The sequence below is a fragment of the Micrasema longulum genome, unplaced genomic scaffold, assembly GCF_059751315.1.
Source record: "Micrasema longulum isolate JH-2025_06_02 unplaced genomic scaffold, ASM5975131v1 h1tg000823l, whole genome shotgun sequence".
Lineage (NCBI taxonomy): Eukaryota > Metazoa > Arthropoda > Insecta > Trichoptera > Brachycentridae > Micrasema > Micrasema longulum.
Genome location: NW_028278015.1, coordinates 76,646 through 97,770, shown reverse-complemented (window position 1 = coordinate 97,770; position 21,125 = coordinate 76,646). Strand labels below are relative to the sequence as shown.

Below are 21,125 nucleotides of genomic sequence, written 5' to 3'. Positions count from 1 at the left end.
TGCCCGACTCGCTAGAAAATCCATGTTGAGTCGGGGCACTTGTAATACATTCATAAACATACAAACACACATATAAACATATTCATATTATATACACATATTAAGTTGATACATATCATTAATGCTTTATACATTATACCACTTTTTACATTTTACATTTAAACATACATATTGGTCATTCACCAATTATTCCACATTCCATCCCAGTGGTCCATTCCCGTTCGAGCAAACCAATTACTCAAACCAGATTTGAATTTTGAAAATGACTCAGACTCCTTTGTCGCCTGATCCAGTAAATTACAGATCCTTGGACCTACCACAGAGAAATGCCTCTTAGCCAAAGTTGTTTCACTTTTTGGTACGTAGTAATTCACGTTAGAGGAATATCTTGTTAATATTTTTTGTCGAGTTCTTTGTTTACCAGAGGTCCAAAATTTGATCAGACATGACTTAAAGTAAAGTTGTCTAATTGAAAGGACTTTGGCCTCTTTGAACAATGAATCGGATGAAAAGATAAGAGGATATTTATATATGATTTTTAGTATTTTTTTTTGGGTTATCATGAGTGGTCTATAGATTGCCTGAACACAACCACCCTATCCTATTATACCATATGTTGCCACTGATTGGAAGAGTGCAAAATACACCGAACGAAGAGTGCTGTGGTCTAACACATTTCTTAAGTTGTAGAATAGTTTTCTTAATATATCAGTTGTTTATATGAGATTTCCAGCAAAGATGTTGGTCAATTTATCTGTGGACAGGAACAAGTACCACTGTTATTATAAAAATTCAATATGTCTCAAATGCAGCATTAACTTGAAGTTATTCTATGAACTTTTTTTCAATGAGAACGTCAGGTATTTTGTTTTTTAAATATTAAGTGTTAATAAGTTATTGTCTAGCCAGTATTTATTTATTTGCTTTCCGAGAGTAGCTTTGTGGAAGGTTTCATTCCAGGTATTTCCTTTGAAAATTATGACAAACATTTATAAAATTGTATTGATATTGGTTAAATGTTATTTTATTAAAGCAAAACAATATAATGATTGATTTTTTTAAAAACATGCCTGCAATATAATTAAAAACCTTTAAAAAATTCAACTTTTGCTTTTCTTATATAAATAATTAGATGTGAGAATAAAGCAAGAGATAAATATTGTTAAATATTGTTGTAAACTCGGTTGAAACTTGAGTTTAAATCTGACCAGTATATTCATATATGTAAAAAACATCACCTACTGCCTCTGCAAAAACGTTGTGAAATAGCGGATATAATTTATTTACTTAAAATTGCCTCTGGTTCAATTGACTGTCCTGAACTACTTTGCAAACTTTCTATCAATGTTCCTTCCAAAGTTTTAAGAAATAACCCTCTTCTTCACATACCTCTTGTTTCATCTAATTATAGGCAAAATTCATATTTATGGCGAACTTTTAATAATTTTAATGTAATAAATAAATCATTTAACATAGATTTATTTGAAAATAATCTTAATAACGTGCGGCGTTTGCTTTCGAAATAATTCGTAGTATTTTTTTCTTTTCTTTTAAATTTACATTTAATTACTATTCATTTTATGTTTGAGAATCTTTTTTAACTTACTGTGATGCTACTTGTGAAAACCTGTAATTGGCTTATTTGTTATTTGTTTTGTTATATAAATATGAGATAATTATAGCTGTTGGTTATCCAAATAAATAAAATAAAAAATAAATAAATAAAATATCGAAATAGGAATTTATTTAGAATATTATAGTAAATAATATTGTGTCCATAAAAAATGTATGTACATATTTAATTACATGAGTAATTTTAAACTGTGGCTTCACTTGTCTCTTCAGAAGGAATTTTTTCACCAGGCAATGCTTCAGAAGTCTTTTCTGGAGAAAGTGATTCGGTTAACTCCGCTTCTGGTTCCGTATTTTCCACGATACCTTCACTAGCCATAGATGATAATTCCTGGAAAAAACAGATTCAATATTTATTGTGAAATAGATTTAAAAAATATTAAAATTGCTCTCACATTTGAGATAGCCTTTCTCACATTGATTTATTTATTAATTCAAGGGATACGAAAAAAAATAACAAAATAAATCGTAAAGTTACAAAGCCAATTAAAAGACATCACCGTTGATATTAATAAAATAAAAAAGTGAATAAGTTTGATGTAAGTATTTATTTATTTTATTTATTTGACACTTTATATACATATACAATAAATATACATATAAGGGCGGGTATATTGCCTTAAGGCAATTTCTTCCTACCTACCCAAACCGTTCAGTTTGAGAAAATTATAAATACATGGACATATTGAATCTTACAATTTTATACAAAAATTAAAAGCAAAGATTAACAAAAAAAAATATATGTATAAAAAAATAACACTTTACTATGAAGAGAGGAGAGGGGATGGGAAGGAAAGAAGAAGGATAAAGGAACAATTTGAATATTTAGATAGTGACATTTCAATCTTGACTTAAATGTAAATAAAGAAGGGGCGTCTCTAACATTAGTGGGTAGATTATTCCACAATCGAGCGGCTACTACTGTGAAAGAGGAGGCATAAAAATTAGAGCACATAAGTGTGTGCATAAAAGAGGGTATTTAAGTGAATAGTAAAATAGTAATAGTAAAGTGAACGGGAAGAAAGGGTTAATAAATCATTTTTATATCAACGGTAAAAAGGCCACTGACTGATGGACCATTATAGCCGAAATTCAGTTATATATTTATTGTATCTTTTTTCTCAGATTTTTAAGCTGCGTCGTATGAGCCGACACCCATGGATATCGGGACGTGCATATATCCTGGCGTTAACATTAAAAACCTTCTTATACAGCATTCATAAAATCGACGGATTTATACAATGAAAAATTAAACTTATATTTATGAATTAAGTCAATAAATTAGAACTAAATATTTAAAAATGCAAAATAATGTCATTTCATAGAACAAAACAACCAATTTCCTTCGAGTACCTATTAGAAAACTCCAAAATTGATGTAGTCAAGTCCATCAGAGATTTAGGAGTTGTTTTGGACTATAAACTGACGTACAACGAGCATATAGATAATACAGTAAATAAATCACTGAAATTACTTGGCTTCATTAACAGAATATCCTCTGATTTTACTAATGTCCGTACAATCAAAACTCTTTATTGCTCAACTGTTTGCCCTCTTCTTGAATATGCCTCAGTGGTCTGGTCTCCATTCTATGTCAATCGCATAAATCACATTGAATCAGTCCAACATCGCTTGCTTCGAAAAATAGCGTGGATGCTTGGACTAGAGAGAGATAATTATTCTTATGCTGAAATAGAGTCAATGTTAAATATTTCTAGTCTACAAAAACGTAGAACTAATATTGACTCCATATATATGTTCGGCATACTAAATGGTATAATCGATGTTCCATCATTACTGGGACAAGTAAAATTCAATATTCCGACTCGTAGATTGAGAAACAATGAAGTACTGTTCATCGATCAGCATAGAACAAACTATGGCCTAAATTCTCCAATGACCCGCCTTTGTCGTATTGTTAACTCAAGACAGGATCTGGACTTTTTTGGTTTAAGTTTACAACGATTTAAACGAGCACTAAATAAATAGTCCAGATCTTGTCTCGATGTCCCTTATGTTTGTCAATGCTTCTTTCTTTTTTCTTTAAATGTTTTAAACTATTCTTTTATTGTAATAATTAAACCTTATAAATTGTATACATGGACAATGTCCGTTAATAAATAAATAAATGAATGTCATTTAGGTATACCGACATAAACTGGTCAGCACCATGCGAAGGAACTGATAAAAGGGTACTCTAAAAGGTTCACTTTCAACCTAAAAAAGCTCAGCCTTATCAAGTGAGGGTTATCACTTGAGCCCACCCAGGGCGCTGCAGATTGAACAAACACCTCGCTAGAATGAACCTTTCCAAAACTTCTAAATGTAGGTTCTGCAGTGCAGATGAGGAAACACCCATACACATTCTGTGTGAATGTGATGCTTTACATCATAAAAGGAGCCTCATCCTCGGGGGACCACCGGTTTAACCTGACGATGTTAATGAGCTCACCACCTACCCAATAGCCTGATACTTTACGAATCTGGGCTTGGTGGGGGAGATTGAGCAAAATGAGAACTCTCGCCTTCCACACAGTAGCCAGGCTCTTTATAGAAGTGGGTTTGGAAGGCGAGAACTATTCACGGGGACCCGCCACAATAGATGTTTACAGGTTGCAGTGACGTCACAAGCTCACATAGCACTGACTTCCGCCTCCAAGAATAAGAATACCGACATTAAAAAATGTTTTTGGTATTTATCGTACATGGTCTTAATAGTTTTACATAACACCTATCTTACCTGCATAGTTTTGAAATTAATTAAAAACAAAATCTTTAATGGACTCTCCCATAAGCATATTCGTAAATACCCGACGAGTTAACTATTTGGGATGTTTCGGAATCCACTCGAAACAGCTTCGTAAATAGTAGACTTGTCAGATGGAGATACCTAACGCGGTATCCACCCCAGTAATAAGAGAAAAAAAGCTAATTATTTTATAATACGTTTATGGCGTAGCCTAGATACTACAGTGAAATTGGGCGTTAAGAGGTGCTAGTCAGGGCCTATTTTGTTTTGTTACAAAATTGAACAGTGCTAATTAATAACAAGTGCCCGAGTTTTTTGACATGTCCAGAACGGGAGACATATTTTTGAGTTATACCAAAACACCCTGAAAGGATAGGGCATTGGGGATTTATGAATATGCTTCCTACAAATTCACTTTAAAGCCTTTTATCGAGGGCGATATAATTGCATTTTGAATATTCAAAAAAAGAATAACAATTTACATATTTGGCTCAACAGATGCATATATATAAGCAACATTATTTGGAAGTGTATTTTGGATTGACTTTTGATATTCATCAATCACTATTTAACTCATGATTCTTTAAAAATGTTATTCTACATAAAATTAATACACAAAAGTAAACAAAATCTAGATCGTGCCAAACTAATAATGAATGAAAGTTTGTCATACCTCTTCTGGTAGTCTCTGGAATAGTATTACCAGCTCAGTGTGCTTGGTGTAAGGGAACATATCTACAGGAATGGCTTTAGTTGCGATGAAGGGATCTCCGTGCATCGTCTTGGAGCTGGCGCGCCCGAGGTCGATGAAGTTCTTTATGGCGGCCAAAGGATCGCAGGATAAAAATACCAATTTCTTTATCTGCTTCATGCGACGCAGTTGTGTTATTGCCCGCATGTCTGAAATTACACATTTATAAAACCCAACCTATTTATATCACAATATATTATGATTCTGGCCGATGCATCAACGCAGAAGGAGCCTATTTTGAAGAATTTTGATGTGTCGTAATGAAAAGTTCAATAACTTCTTTGTAATCGACTCACTGACATTATTTTCCGGACACAGCATGTATATCTGTTTTACCATTCATTCATCATCCATTATACCTTTCTCAGATTTCATCATTCATAAATCTGTCATTCATTGATTACCTAGACATTCGTCTAAGGGATCGCATTTCGACCGCGTTCACTCTGCTTTCATCCTTCTGCCAGTTTCACTTCCATACATAAGTGTACAATTGAGCCCTTGCCCCGAATAACGTTGTATCTGCCTAGCTTAGAACTGGGTATGTACCCTTGTTAGCTGGGCAAAGTGAATGTAAAATTGTATTTTGATAAACAGTGTAAATAAATAAAATAAATAAATCCAACAATATTCTAGTCTACAACATTATTCGGGGCAAGGGCTCAATTATTACAATGTTTAAATAATTCAATACTAACGTAAACCAGCTCTTGGTGGATCCACAATGGCTATGACATCATCGTTAGTTGACCTTGCCACGACGCTGGACAGAATATCTTCAGCCCGACCGGCAAAGAAGTCCGCGTTGGTAATGTCATTAGACACAGCATTAAACTTGGCGTCGGTGATTGCCTGAGGAACCAACTCCAGGCCAAGAACCTGTCCACAGTGCTGCGAAGAACAAGTTATCATTAGTTTTTAAAATATATTTCTTATTGAAATCACTTTTTATATCAAATTCTGAAGAACATATTTTTAATATAGTGATAAAATTTAAAGGCAATGGCCAGTTGCACCAAAAAAGTAAAAGTTTAATCATTGTTAAGTTTTTATCAAAATGGACAAAATGGGTAACATGAATAAAGTAAGATAAAGCAAACCATTTTAAGGAAAATGCAAAAATAAACTTCATTAACTTTTAAGGGCCCATGTTGCATATTAAAGAGATGTAATTTTTGACAAGTTGGCAATATGTTGTGTTTTTATTAAAAATAATGGTTTATTTAATAATGTAGGCGCGAAGAGATGGCACTGAACTATGTAGTAATATCATGATAGCCAGAAAATATCATTATCGGGAGAAGTGATGGTAAAAAAACACCTGGCCAACTCAAATGTCAATGCCCATGCTGTGATAGAGGTTGAAAAAGCTCTCTCAGATAAACAGGCGAAGTGGGATTATTTAAAATATTGTGAAGAAGTGATAGAATGTGAATGTTTCTTCTATGCCTGATACTGAGCCAGTTATGTGGTCGAATTTGTAAAGATTAAAGATATAACATGTACAGACATTCTGCCATCGTTCCACCTTATCAAGAAATTCAGCATTAGCATCTGGATAACATACATCTGCATAATCAAGGAGTGACTCTAGACTAATTTTTGCTTAAAAATGATTGGCAAGACTATGTTATAAGCCCAAAAAGGGCAGCTATAAGAATTAATAAAAAAATATGTTACATGCGTCGCAGTCAAAGGCGAAATGTCTCATAGATTGCCGGTGATGAACCAGCAAACGTGGTAACGCGTATGTCACTCTCATCTAAACAATAAACTTACAGTAATGCTGATTTGGAAAGAAGTTACCTTTGCAAAGCAGAGCCCAATAGTTCCGGTTCCACAGCAGATATCTACCACAGTGCATTTCATTTCAGGTTGTGCCAACTCAATAGCTGTCTGATACAACTTTTCCGCAGCAGCCGTATTGATCTAGAAATTAAATAATAACTTTAATATATGTGTACACAGTGGTGTGGTTCCATATAGGCACATAAGCAGTGCTCACCCTACTAGAATTTCATCAAACCAATAGCAAAAAATTATATAAAATATGTGAGTAACTATTTGTAAAATTTGAAAAATGCGCCAGATATAATTCAGTTAAGTATTGTGTCATACCGATCAGCGCGCCGCCATCGGCCAGGCACAAACTACAAATGCTTATTTTGTTCATATTGCAGCTGTTGTTTACATGAACAAAACGTGAATATGTGTTTTTTTCAGTTGTAATTACGCATGTATGGCTAACTTTGTAGGCAGTGCTTTTCATAAACTTTAGTGAACTGTTTTAGAAAGAAAAACGAATACGTTACTGACATCTAGCGTTTTTTTCAATTATTATTTAATAAAAGATGATCAAAGATCAAATGTCAAAAAAATAACCTCAAACGCCTTGAATCTATTTCTTTCATACAATCGAGAATATGGTCCACGTTTATTTTGATGATAAAAATTTAAATGGAGTTCAGTGAAACTTGTGATAGTGACGGAAATATGTATTTAAGCGTTTTAAGAAACAAGGCGTTTTCTCGGTTATCCTTTATGGACAAAAAACTAATGTGACGAGTGAAGGAAACTGTTTGGCAACATTTATTACTTATATTTTATAAAACCTTTTTTCTACTGTCCACCCTAGTTAAAAACTCTGTGCACGCGACTCTGTATACACATAATCAGGGCCGCGACAAATTATATTTTCATCGGTACATATCGAGACGGTATAAAGTAAAATAAATATGTATGTATGAAAATGTGTAGATTTGTATGTAAATTCAAAGTATCTTCGTTGGTAACCTGTAATTGAATATGTTTAGAAAAAAAAATTGTAAACGTATTCTATTTTTCATACAGAAAACTTAATTTTACTAAAATTGAAGATAAATTTAAACTTTCCATTAGAATATGGGCCCAGGGCCCCGATAACAATGGGAAGTTAACATTTATCTTCAATTTTATCTACAAAGTAAAACTAAGTTTTCTGTATGAAAAGCAGGTATAAAGTAAAATAAATATGTATGTATGAAAATGTGTAGATTTGTATGTAAATTCAAAGTATCTTCGTTGGTAACCTGTAATTGAATATGTTTAGAAAAAAAAATTGTAAACGTATTCTATTTTTCATACAGAAAACTTAATTTTACTAAAATTGAAGATAAATTTAAACTTTCCATTAGAACATGGGCCCAGGGCCCCGATAATAATGGGAAGTTAACATTTATCTTCAATTTTATCTACAAAGTAAAACTAAGTTTTCTGTATGAAAAGCAGAGTATACATATATTGTTTTCTTCTAAACATGTTCGATTATAGGTTACCGATGAAGATACTTTAAATGTTCATGCTAATATACTCATTTTCGTACACAAATATCGATTTTTCTTTGTAGACAGTCGAAGATGACTCTGCTAACTTTGTAAACATAGAGAAAATGAACCTATTGTGTAAAGCTTTAGTAAAATTTGTATAATAAATATTATGTATTAAAAAAACAACTAAAGCTGAGTTTATTTTTAAGCCTTCACTAAGGAACATTCGTATTACAAAACCAGCCATCATTAATTTTAATTAAGTAATTTCACACAAAATATTATTTAGTATGTAAAATTGACCGATTATCCAATATTTTATTCAGCTTCTAATTTGCATGAAGTTGTAGTTACAATCATTTGTAGTTTCTAAGAGCACAATAAAATTAATAATCTCACACAGTACATCCACAGTTAAACAAATAAATACAGCAAAATATTAACCTGGAAAAAAGCAACCGGAGAAATTCTGAAGTTGAGTCTAAGAATAGTATCATAAATATGTGTTTCTCCCCATAGCAATTCAGGGTCGGGTAGCGGATCTCTTGATTGCCTTAAATTGTAATAAATGCAGCATATTATAACAACAATGTGGTTTCTATTTTTATTTAAAAGTTGTAATATTTCATGTAAATATTAATACAACACTGCTAATAATTATAGCTTTCAATAGAAAGTAACAATAATTCAAATAAATTAAATAAAGATGCAAACTTCTGCTGTCCATTAAAACAATTGGTAAAGAATGTTTAAAAAAGCATTAAAAAAATAGATAATGGAGGTAGGTAGAAGTAAAATGGACTATATCATTCGGCCAAACCAATTTTGAAATACCTGCTATGCATACATTTATGATGTTTTTTATGTTTTATAATATAAATAATATATGGGTATACGGAGAGAAATGAAATATATTTGTAGTGTTTTAACCTGTTTTCAAATTTTGTGAATTTCTCTCTGCATATTATGCTTTCTAGGTATGTATATTCACTTGCAAAAAAAATGAAAGCATATTGTTGTGTCTTTGACATGGGTTGCCCCAGTAAGGACACATTATTTTTATTGTTTATAATGAAAAAAAAAAAAGAATAAATAAATAATTGACTAGTACCTGCGAACAATAAGTTGGAAATACAATGATTTGACATTGCCTTGTTTAGTTTCGTCAGAAGTAAAATGCTCCACTAATGATTTCTTGACATTTACCAGAATGTCCTCAGATAAATCCTGAAACAAGATATTAGGTAAACTTTTTGGACAGATTTTAATTCATTTCCTTTTTTTTGACATCACAAACTCACTATAGATACATTTATTTTAATAATTATAGTCTATTTATATAATGTTCTTGGTTTCGGGTGATGGTTTGTTGGCATATATTTGCCTGTCATACCTTAATGAAACCATTAACCAGACTCCTGGGGGACTGAGTCACCTTCTCAATTCTTACTTCAGTAGACCGAAGTGTTTAGGTGACTAAGTTTGGATAAGGGCTCAGTATTGTGGGGTATAACGCGATCCCTTGCCCAGGGCTACGGGTGAAGACCTCAACGGCAGAGATGGGGGAGATGATGTGCTTCGGTATGACAAAACGAAGGAAGGGGCGTAAATCTTCTCTCAGGCCACTCGGACATACAGCGGCGTCGGGCAGGACATTGCCCTGAGGATGGCAGCGGAGAAACAATAGTCAACGGTGGCATCCTAAGCCCCAGTTAGCGAGGGGGGTTACTGTCTCGGCGTCAGGTGGCAACTGGTGGAAATCTCCTAGTCCGACATGTAGACTGAAGACTAGGAGGGCTGATCTCAAGTAAATGGGACATACAGCCAGGAAGAAGAAGTCTATTTATATGATAATATGCAGTATTTTTTGTCATCAACTAAATAAGTAAACAGTTGGGAAAACGTTTATTGATTATTAAAACTTCATTAGAAATGTGTAAAAAGTTATTAAAAATGATTCTTAGTTTGTGATTTTATTTTATCAAGTTGAACACAAATCTGTTCTATTTCTGTAGCTCAATCACAAATAACTATAAGCGTGCTAATAAGCGACGTAATATCAATTTCTCACCATGGTTTATTGTATTCGCGATCACAATGGAACATCCATGAACATCTAAGATTAAATGTCAAAATATTTGCGTTTCGCAACATATAATCTTGCTGCGCAATCACATGTTTGAATTTCACCAGTGTAAATATAGAAAATATTCCAAAACTGCTATTTTTATTTATTTATTTATTATTTATCATGCTATTTATTGCATTTAGCCGGCAGTTGGTAAAACAAATGTCAAGAAAAGCAGTTGCCATAGTAATTGTAATTTAATTTTCACTTTTTTGTATTGATACTCCTTACTATTTTGCGAATGCAATGTATTGTATTATTTATAATAGTAAACGCCGATTTTTCGCCAGTGAACTGTATTTATTTATGAGGAAAACAAAAAACAAACCGCCACGAGCATTGACCTAAGTCAAAAAATCTCTAAAGATTACACACGCATTGACTTATGACTGCGATAACTTAAGCATGTTCATTATTGTTCATTATGATCGCTCAAATGCTTAGCATGTTTTTAAGCACGTCGATAGTTATTTGTAATTGAGCTACTGGGTGCTTTTAAAACCTCTTACATACAAGATTTGAGTATTTTTTTTAAAAGCTTGGCAGTCTGTTCCAAATCTTTTTGAAGTTTTGTGAAAAAGCTTATAATTCATTAAAATTATAGTTCATCCAGCTTAATATATTGAAAATACGTTTCACAAGTTAAGCAGATTTTTTGATAAGCAATTTGGAAAAAATTAAACAAAAAACCAGCAGCTTAACTGTTTGACTAATCATTCCAAATTAGCTTTGTCATTTTTGTATGTAAAATCACGCAAACAATGCAATTTCCCAGTGGTAAAAAGAGGATAAATATATTATTTCTCACCTTTGGGTTCATTCCAAAAACCAACATCAAGTCTCCCGAGGTGGCTGACTGCCGCATCGTCACCTGGGACCAGTTACCACTGTGGTCTTCAGGATTGTACGGCTTTATAGGACTAGCTCGCACAAAGTCTTGGAAAACCTGACAAGAAATACAAATACATTTGAAGCTTCACTTGGAGTCGTTTAAGACAAAAATTCACCCTTTTTTAGAGTCAGTATTTTTTCCACTTAAATGTCTTTCAGTTAGGATAAAAAAAAAACCCTGAAAACAATAATAACAATAGTTAAAACTTGAAAGCAATCAAGTGAATGAAAAAAGTTGAATTACTAATTGCCACATTAAAGCTATTTGTGGGTACAACGTCCATAGATCGTTGAGACACATTGAAATCTAGAGCGTCGACCGAAGAAGCAACTTGGCATTTACATAATACTGTGCAAGACCAACATTATTGCACACGGGGTTTTAACTCTTAATAACGAGATCGGATGATAAATCCAAAGCAACGTTTTGGAGTACTTCACCCCCACCATAGAGGACGTGAAGAACAAAAGAACACGAGTTAAGTCAGCCTGTCTATTCATCATCGCCTTTTACTTGTTACTCTCGCGCTTCATAACCAAGTTTTATTCCATTTATTTTATTCATAACTAGTATTTTATTTAGCATGTAATAAATACACATCGGACATTAACTTAGTTTCTTATGTCATCTCCAACTGCGGTAGGAGCTCCATCCCCATTTAACAAATAAAAATTCTACATATTAATTATTAAATATGCTTTGGCACGGATTTACGTGTAACTTTCTTGTGTCTTTCTTAAACTTAATGGAATTTGAATGTATTCGCCGTGCGTTTTCTCCTCACCTTTAACACGTTCCTGAACACTTTTATCTGATAGGATCCACTCATAATTTCATAACACATATCATAATTTTCTTATATTTTTTTAATATTTCACTTTCGATTGGACCGTAGTTGACGATTTGAAGTAAATCTTATTTTACTATTACTGGGACACTTTTTTTGCTGGCTGTTTTTTATAGGGACAATAATATCTCCTCCAACCAAATAATTACTTCAGTTTCACATAGCCTATAGCCGTCATTTCCTAAATGGGAGACACAATTTTGACAGCTAAAGTCACCATAATTGCGAACGTTTTAAACTAGCAAAACCATTTGTAAAAATAAAATAGATTTTATAAATTACTGAGCTGATCTTCTCACCTCCATAAACTTGTGAAACATTATATTTAAGTTGAAATGTTAACTATTTACCAGTCCTGAAGATGCCTACGTAGGCGAAAGTGTTAGATGGTCAATAAATAAGTTAACAAAACTAAAACCAAGAAGTTTGATTAATACTTTATATTAAAATTACTAACTGTGGAGTTTTATAAAAAAAAACAACATTATTAAAGTACTTACTAAAACAGCTTTCTTCATAGCATCAGATATATGAACTAGATTTTCTACGGGTGCCACCCCAGTGTCGCCAGTGATATATCCGCCGATCCTGAAACCGACAGTAGTTAACTTAGTCTTGGTGTCAACACCGACGGTGAACTCGCACTTGTTCCTGTATCCATCAATGGCTTCAGCCGTCCGGATGGCTCCGAACTCGCACATCAAGCCGTCATTTAACTTTCTCTGAGCTTCAATGTACGGGCGGAGGTTTGGGTGAGCCTTCCAAAGATCATTACCCATTTTATACATGATGTAGCGCACTGCCGTGTGTTTTAACTCGATCTAAAATGAAAAAGGCATAATTCATTATAACTTCTCGACCGACATTTGTAAATCATAATGACCATCTTTTTGAGGAAGTTATCTGTGCTATTTGTGTTAATGGGTCTAAAAGTGGAAGATTTTCATCTTCTAGCAAAGTTATTTACTCCAAAATTGAAATATTTACGTAAAACGCACTACAAATACTTTTAATATATATTTTTTTTTAAAAACACAAGTTCATGCATCATGTCTAATCTGCTAAGGTATCTATTTTTATAATAAACATAGTTGTTAATATTACATTATCTTAGTTAAATGCATAGATTAGAATTTTGGGGCTTCAAATACTAATCACATCAATAAAATTATTTACATAAATTGTCAGATCAAAACCAAAATCGATACTTAAAACCATAGAATCATAAATAGTCAATTCTGTCAACAATATTTCGAGTATTTCTAAATGCTTGTAGACAGGCTGGATTTCCTTCCCAAGTAGTTATTTAGATCTAATTTTGTTGCAACAGAGAGGAAAACATTCTGAGAAGGGAATATGGAAGTCTAGGCATTTACAGGGCTTATTACCTGTCATTGGCTGGTTTAAGTGGCCACTTTACACACTGTGTAATTTGGACATACTCAAAACATTGTTGATAAAACCAACTGGTATAAGAAGAAGTACAAAAATTGGAAAACTGTTGAATTGGTTTAGCTGGATGAATGCAGTTAGCTGTCTTACCAACCGCGCCATGGCGCCTGGCTTCGAATAAGAACTACCGATAATTGATTAATTTGTTTTACCTGTTTCTCATACGGTATATTCCAATATGGTGTGGTACTGTCTTTAATTTGTTCTTCTTGAGTTTTATCCTTTTTCTTTTTCTTACCATCTCCTTCCCCTTCAGCATCAAGTTTCCGTTTCTTCACAAGAGGGTCAGGAGTTGGATCGGCAACCTTAAAAGAAAAACTTATTATGGCAAAATTCACCAGCTGCATTGTGTTTTTGCTATAAAATATGAATTTAATGTCTTGTTTTGTTAAATTAACAAAGAACCGCTATGTGCTTTTCGTTGATACACCCAAAATTCCCTCCTTTTGTCAGCACAACTCAGATAAATTAATGTAGACATTATTAACTGCACATTGGTTTATACAGAAAATTTCTTCTTGGAGATGATTATTTGGGATAGCTGCTGAATGTACATCTTGAGTGGTTTATACTATGTATATGCACTGCATGTAATGTATGTGTTTGTGTATGTTTTATATATGAATGTAAATGTGCGTATGCATGTGTGTCTTTGTGTATGTTCCTATATGTGTGCATGGATGACTCAGAGTATATAGAAATACTCTTCTGCTAAAATGCAATGTTCAGTAAAAAAATTGAGCCAATCCATAGATTGCTCTTTACAGGTTTATTATCTTAAAAAATAAGATATTCTATAAGGTTTGCAGGGCGTAAATCAACACAAAATATGTGTCCTATAAAGGGTAAATGGGTGATTTATAGACAAATGAGCAAAACTGCTTATCAGCTGGCATGGCGAAGTCAGAGTTGATTGTAAAGATGAATTATTGTGACATGCCAAGGATTTTTTAAGTTTTTGAAAAAACTTGAGCTAGAAAAATTGTTAAAAAAAAATATGTACAAATCAAAATGTACGAATTTAATAAACAAACTGGTCACTGTATAAGATGTATTGTCAATTATTTATTTAAAAAAAAAAAAGAGAATTATCCGAAATCTCCGGGCATGTACCCTTTGAAAGGTGGCAGCCCTAGACACCGCATATATTATGCCATGCATGGTCAAGTGCAGGACACGGACAAATCGATGGATGGGATGAAAAATGAGACTTCCTGTAAAACACAAGACAGGTGGCCATCCTAATATCAAGTAAAAACATGTGTTTTTGTGTTAATATATATTTTTATGTTTAATATCCAAAATCACCTCAGCAGTTAGCTCCTTTCCTTTCCATTTGAAGCCGTTGAGAGTTGCAATTGCCTTGGTTCGATCATCTTCATTACGGAAACACACATAAATCCAACTGCTTCCTCTCCGTGGTGGTTTAATCTTTCCTGGATTCAGCTTCAGTTTATTAATCAATAGCTTTCTTACTTCCTATAAATTTGTTTAAAAAATCACATTTTTATCAATCGTATCAGTAACTCTATACCTAATAATTATCAATAATTCTACTATCTTTTATCCGAAGTTTAAGAGCAAATCTTACGCTTATTCCATAAAACTTTGGCATATTATTCAATTCAATTTTGAAAAGTTCGGATGAAAAACCTCCAGTTTCCAAGTAGGAAAATTCGTTAAGTTCATTGTTTTTAGGGATATCCGTTTTGGGTGACGTGCACGGTGGATCTACAGCCATTGGAACCTCAACGCTAGCCATATTTGAAGGAATATATAAACTATTTTCCCAAAATTAAATGCGGTTAAAAACAAACACAACCACGCCGTAGGCCAAGGAATAAGCCGGTTTGACAGATTTCAGTTTGAGTTAGGTTTGAGGTTAGGTTGTGAAAAATACAGTTGACACAATATTCCATAGATTTTGTGATTTTGTGGTTTACTTTGTGGTCAGAGGTGCTATTCTGAACCACTCTCGCGGCACGAAAAAAATGTTTTTATCGTGTATTTTGTATGTAAATACACGAGATAATACGGCCGCGAGAGCGTTTGCAATACCAGCCCAGATCAAAAAACTTCATCAAGGAATGGATTGTATAATAATTTCAACATTTCTCATAAAAAATCGTCATCATCATTCCCTTTCCGCACCTAATGGTGCATTGGGCACTGAATCGGTACAAAAATTGCAGCGTATCTTGATCAATTTTGTTACATGAAGGTAAAATGATCAATCTTACGCTTTAGGTACCAGTCCAGGGACTATGAAATATTCCAGTGTAAAAACACCCTTTTAAATAAATATTTCATATCAACCATGTCGGGAATCGAACCCGAGACTTCTTGCATGGTAGGCAAACGTCCTGACCATTACACTACGAGGCCGTATTAAAAATAATCTGGTATTCCATTTTTCAAAATAAACCCAGTCTTTATCTGTATTGTAAAATAATCTGATATTCCATTATCCGCAAGAAACCCAGCTTTTATTTGTATTGGGAAAATACGTGGACGCTGTTTGAAAATATTTTAATACGAAAAAATAATGTAACTTTCCAATGCCTGTGTTCTAGATTTTTTGAAAATAATAATATGTGAAATATTTATGAAATTCTACTAAATTTCTACGCCTTCATTTTTTTATCTGCACTCCGTGGTACATAAGGCACTGCATCGGTACTCCAATCGTAATGTAACATCAATAATTTATAAGATGTATAAAGGCAAGATAGGCAGTCCTACGCTTTAGGTTCCATTCCAGGAACTATGATAATGAGGAAGTTCAGTGTCTTTTTTTTCTTTTTTTATTTGTTAATAGAATATTAAACTAGGCCAAATAATTTTAATTTTAATATATCGTATTATCATCGCTATGATTTTTTAAAGTTTTGTATTTCTGAAATAACTCCGCGTGTGACGTCAAAGGTTGTTTTATGACAGTTCTTTCGATTGGTTCGTTTACGGTCACCAAACCGGATATCCTTCAAAGCTCTCATATTGTTGGATGGTTCATATGAACGTCATTCAAAGTAGTGCGTTTTAAAGAAAGTTTAAAGAAATTTTACATCAAAATTTAATGCTCTAATTTTTACCGTGCACAAAAAAACATTTTTGTATCCAATTTCCAATTACCAAAGACCTTTATTTATTTATTTTCATTTGAATTTTATAAATAAAGGCTTTCTTAAAACTCCTGTACGCTTAACTCATTTTCGTTTTCGTTCCAAATAGTCTGTTGGACAAAAACGAACTGAAGCGACGATACGTGATTGTTTACCCACCCATAGTTATTATACAAGTTATGCTTCGTTATAGTAAACATATTTTAATAAAATGTAAATCTTTCACGTCACCCTGCAAGGAATCAAATCAGGAACCACTACACAACAAGGTAGACTTATCTACACTCGATTTCATGTTTCGGGATTTTTATCTAAGAGATTTTTATCAACTCTATCGAAACAATTAATCAGTATTTTAAATAATTACTTCGATAGGCTGGAATATTTTTCATATTTTTAGCCTGGAATTTAGAACTTTAGCTTTAATATCAAATTTTATCTGGCAAGATGGATGCTTAAGATATTATATCCAAATTAATATCTACGTACTGACACTTAATTTGCTGTGGGAAATTACAGAACGAACTTCTTCGTCTCTTTTCTTTTCACCAATGCCAAGAATGCTTAGGCTTTACAATGAAGTGTCCAAAGACAGCTCGGTTGTTTTGAGTATGTCCAAATGTTTGCAGACAGGCTGGATTTCCTCCCTAGGGAGTTATTTTGATTTATGTTAAATTTGTTGCAACAGAGAGGGAAAAAATCGAGAAGGGATATGGAAGTCTAGGCATTTACAAGGCTTATGACCTGTCATTGGCTGATTTAAGTCCATTCTCAAAAATGATTTCCTTCTCTGTTGCAACAAATTAAAATAAATAATTAGCTCACTTCTGAAACTTTCCGACAGGGTAATGTCTTGTCTCTCGTCTCTCTGAGATAATTATTATTTATTTGCATATTTTTTTCTCAAATTATTTATTTATTATATGGCACAAGTGCCTTTTATAATATAAAATATAACAATATGATATTTAAGTTTGTAAGTGAAAATTATTGATGGAAGTTCATTGTAATTTATTATATAAATAAAAGACGAGTGATACTTAAATCCAAAAAGATGATACATGTATGTATGTCAGCATACAAAATATATAAAAAACTCGGTATATTATGAATATAAAATGAGTTAACACCAGAACATTGGCATAAGTAGCTTTTGCAAATAATTCGTTAATTGTTACTATAGAACATCATAAAATATTTATAGAGATGATTTGAATTCACCGAGACTCGAGTTAGAAATGTCGATATGAGAGGTACATTCATTTTCTAGTCTGTGTATATGCGGTAGGTATATATGAGTGACAAAGATAGTTGGTTTGAGAAGAGTGACAATAATATAGACCATTTTGTCTAGTTCTACGTCTTTGATATTTATTATACCTAGGAGTTCGAATCAATCGAATTTAGAATTAATGAAATATTAAGTCAATTATTGTCCTGCGGTCCTCCAGAGTGGGTATTTTTTTAAAAAAAGTAACAAAGACATGTGGTTAATTTGTTCTAAATGAAGTCGTTGGACTTTTTTAACATTATTTATGTGAATTTTGTAAAAAGGGGACCATATAGTAGAGTTGTACTCCAATTGGCTTCTTTCCAAGGATATATACAAAAGTTTAATTATTTTAACTGATTCAAAATCCTTTATGGTTCTTAGAATGAAAGCCAAAGTTTTCACACTTTTAGAAGTAATGTAGTTGATGTGGCTTTTGAATTCAAGTTTTTCGTCAAATATGACACCAAGATCTCGAACCTCTGTGATTTTTATTATGTAGTTTGTAACTTATATTTTTTGTACATACTTTTTACATGTTCATTTAATGAACTGTTAATATATACAAATCCATAAGGGTTTATTTGATAACCTGTCAATTGGTTTAAATAAAAAATAGATAAAAAAACTCATGAATTTGTCCAGTATTTCGGTTTTAAATATTTCACGCGGAGAACTGTAGGTATTCTACATACGCCTTTTCACGGTTAAAATATTAAGTATTTACGAATGATAAAAAAAAAAAAAAAAAACAGACGTTTTTCGTGTTTTTTATTTCCCCGGGTAAGGCGCTGCGCAGTTTAAGTACCCGATTTATAAATTAATATCTTATTTGTCCTTGCCTTGAACATTAAAATTAATGTCACGAAGAGCTACTTCAGTAATGATAAATATTTTCCTAACACCTGCAGATTATCACATCTACGCAGATATTTTTAATTGTTCTTTGTTCTCATAAATGTACGATGTACGAGCTAAACCCGACAATGCTTTGATATTTCTAGATTTGAGGATATACTCGTAAATAGATTAAATGAACACAACGTACCTATCTTATTTGTGAACTTGTCCAACTTATACGGGATAACCCAAAAAAATATATATTGATTAGTCATTGTTGTTTTAATTTACTGAAATTCCGAAATCAGTCGATCTAGTTGAATAGATTGACGATGACTCATAATAAAATGACGACATAATCTTTTTCGCATGAAAAAATAATTAGTTTTTTAAAACATTGATTTAAACTTTTACTAATGATCAAACAAGCAAGCTTTATTAATAGCTGGATCTCATATATTAAAAAAAAAAAAGATTACAAATAAAAAAGCACGTAAACATACATGAATTGAATATTTTTCAAAACAAATATTTGTGTTCTTATGATTTACCTAAATATTTTAATTTTGAGGACCATTTTCATCGAGTTGTAAATAGCTATGTATTAGAAAATATGAATCAAGTCGTGGTAGAGTAGGGTTTGAACCCCGAACCTATTATCCACGAGTCCACGACTCTAGCCACGGGACAACTACCAGGTTCGGTCATAAAATAGGTGTAAGATTTTTTTAAATTGTGAGTAGAGACTTAAAATCAAGAAATAATAGTAAAACTAGGTGGTTTGATCACGAATAAGATGAAAGAGGCGGCTAAAATGTATACTCAGTTTTTTAGACTTCAATAAATCTATATATATAAAAAATAGTGTATGTATGCATAGAATTAAGAATAGTCCAGAAGGAGCGTATAATCATATTTGAATACATCGGACTGTTTCCAATAATCCCCGCACTATTGCCTACTTTTGCCGCGCGCATTCGTGATGTCGCAGCGTAATGTTGCTTGATGGGAAAAAAATACTCATTACACAAATGTAAGGTTAAAAAAGCAATCTGTTAATTTCTCTAAAATTTTATCGTGCTAGCGGAAACATTGATTGACACAACAGAGTAGATAAGTAAAGGGTCATTTAACAAGAGTTATTGAATTTTTGAACTTTGAACTTACAATATAAAACAAATTTTATTTTACATAAAAAATAAATAAATTGTATCATGTTAAATAATATTTAATGTTTTAAAGATAATGCCGTTCAAATATCCCCCACGGCGTTGTTTAATTCGAGGTCTAATTTTCATTAGTTCTTGCATTAGATGAGCCAAGTAGGGTAAAAAAGTTTACTACCCTGGCAACACTAACGAAATGTTCATTTTGTTTCTTCGACAATCTGACAGATGGAAAAATAATTCAATTTTTAAGTAATGCATTTGCTACTTAAACATTCGTTTGCTAATTACACATGAAATGTGATACCGTCTTGTTTCTTTAAGATCCTAGCAGTATTTCTACACTTTAAAAGGACATAGTTGAATTCAAATCAGGAGTTGCGTAATGAGCGATGTCTACAAAGAAACTAATGGGTCAAAACGTAAACCTACCTCGTTTATGAGTAGTTGAGTCGCCTTTTGTTTAATGTGCGTATGCGGTTTCTGGACTATTCTTAATTCTTTGTATGTATGTATGTTTGTCCTTTATAGATTCAATAACTACTGGACCAATATAATGGCGATTTTTTTCAACATAATCTAATTTAGTTTTGTAAATATATCTTTAATTTGTTCATCAGTTAGGAGAGAATACGTGTTTTTCATCGAGCTTCCAGGGTTGCATTTGACTAAAATGCATATATTGAAAAATTCGGAAGAGTTTTTTTTTATTTATAAAAAAGTTTGTATTTTAATGTTTACAAATATAAATCATTTTTGATGGATACTGAACTGATTAATTTCCTTACAATTTCTTAATTTATACATATTAGTTCATTTTGAATGGATTTTTAGTTATGCTTAAATAATTTTAACTGACATTTGAAACATTTTCGAAAAACGGATTCTTACACAAAATGCACCACTGTTGGTAAGTAACGCAGAGTTTGACATTTGCAAAAAGAATTATATATTTGAAAATGAGTTATTTT

General features: G+C 32.5%; 1 protein-coding gene across 1 annotated transcript; it reads right to left on the bottom strand.

Annotated features, from left to right (window-relative positions):
• Positions 1 to 1,724: 1,724 nt before the first annotated feature.
• LOC148278823 (tRNA (uracil-5-)-methyltransferase homolog A) lies at positions 1,725 to 15,673 on the bottom strand. Its single transcript, XM_088230845.1, has 11 exons — positions 15,348 to 15,673; positions 15,065 to 15,235; positions 13,909 to 14,061; positions 12,805 to 13,125; positions 11,374 to 11,511; positions 9,549 to 9,664; positions 8,882 to 8,990; positions 6,939 to 7,061; positions 5,831 to 6,023; positions 5,055 to 5,281; positions 1,725 to 1,963 (listed from the first exon to the last, which is right to left on the bottom strand). Exons 1-11 carry the CDS (start codon positions 15,516 to 15,518, stop codon positions 1,817 to 1,819), a joined length of 1,869 nt encoding a protein of 622 aa, XP_088086971.1. The 5' UTR covers positions 15,519 to 15,673; the 3' UTR covers positions 1,725 to 1,816.
• Between the last annotated feature and the right edge of the window lie 5,452 nt (positions 15,674 to 21,125).

Bases quoted from the DNA above. Each gene is read 5' to 3' on its own strand.
- LOC148278823 (XM_088230845.1), bottom strand. From the start codon at position 15,518: ATGGCTAGCGTTGAGGTTCCAATGGCTGTAGATCCACCGTGCACGTCA. The intron at 8,991-9,548 runs GTACTAGTCAAT...TTACAATTTAAG, and splicing joins TTCCAACTTATTGTTCGCAG to GCAATCAAGAGATCCGCTAC. The intron at 7,062-8,881 runs GTTAATATTTTG...TTTAATTTCTAG, and splicing joins CTCCGGTTGCTTTTTTCCAG to ATCAATACGGCTGCTGCGGA.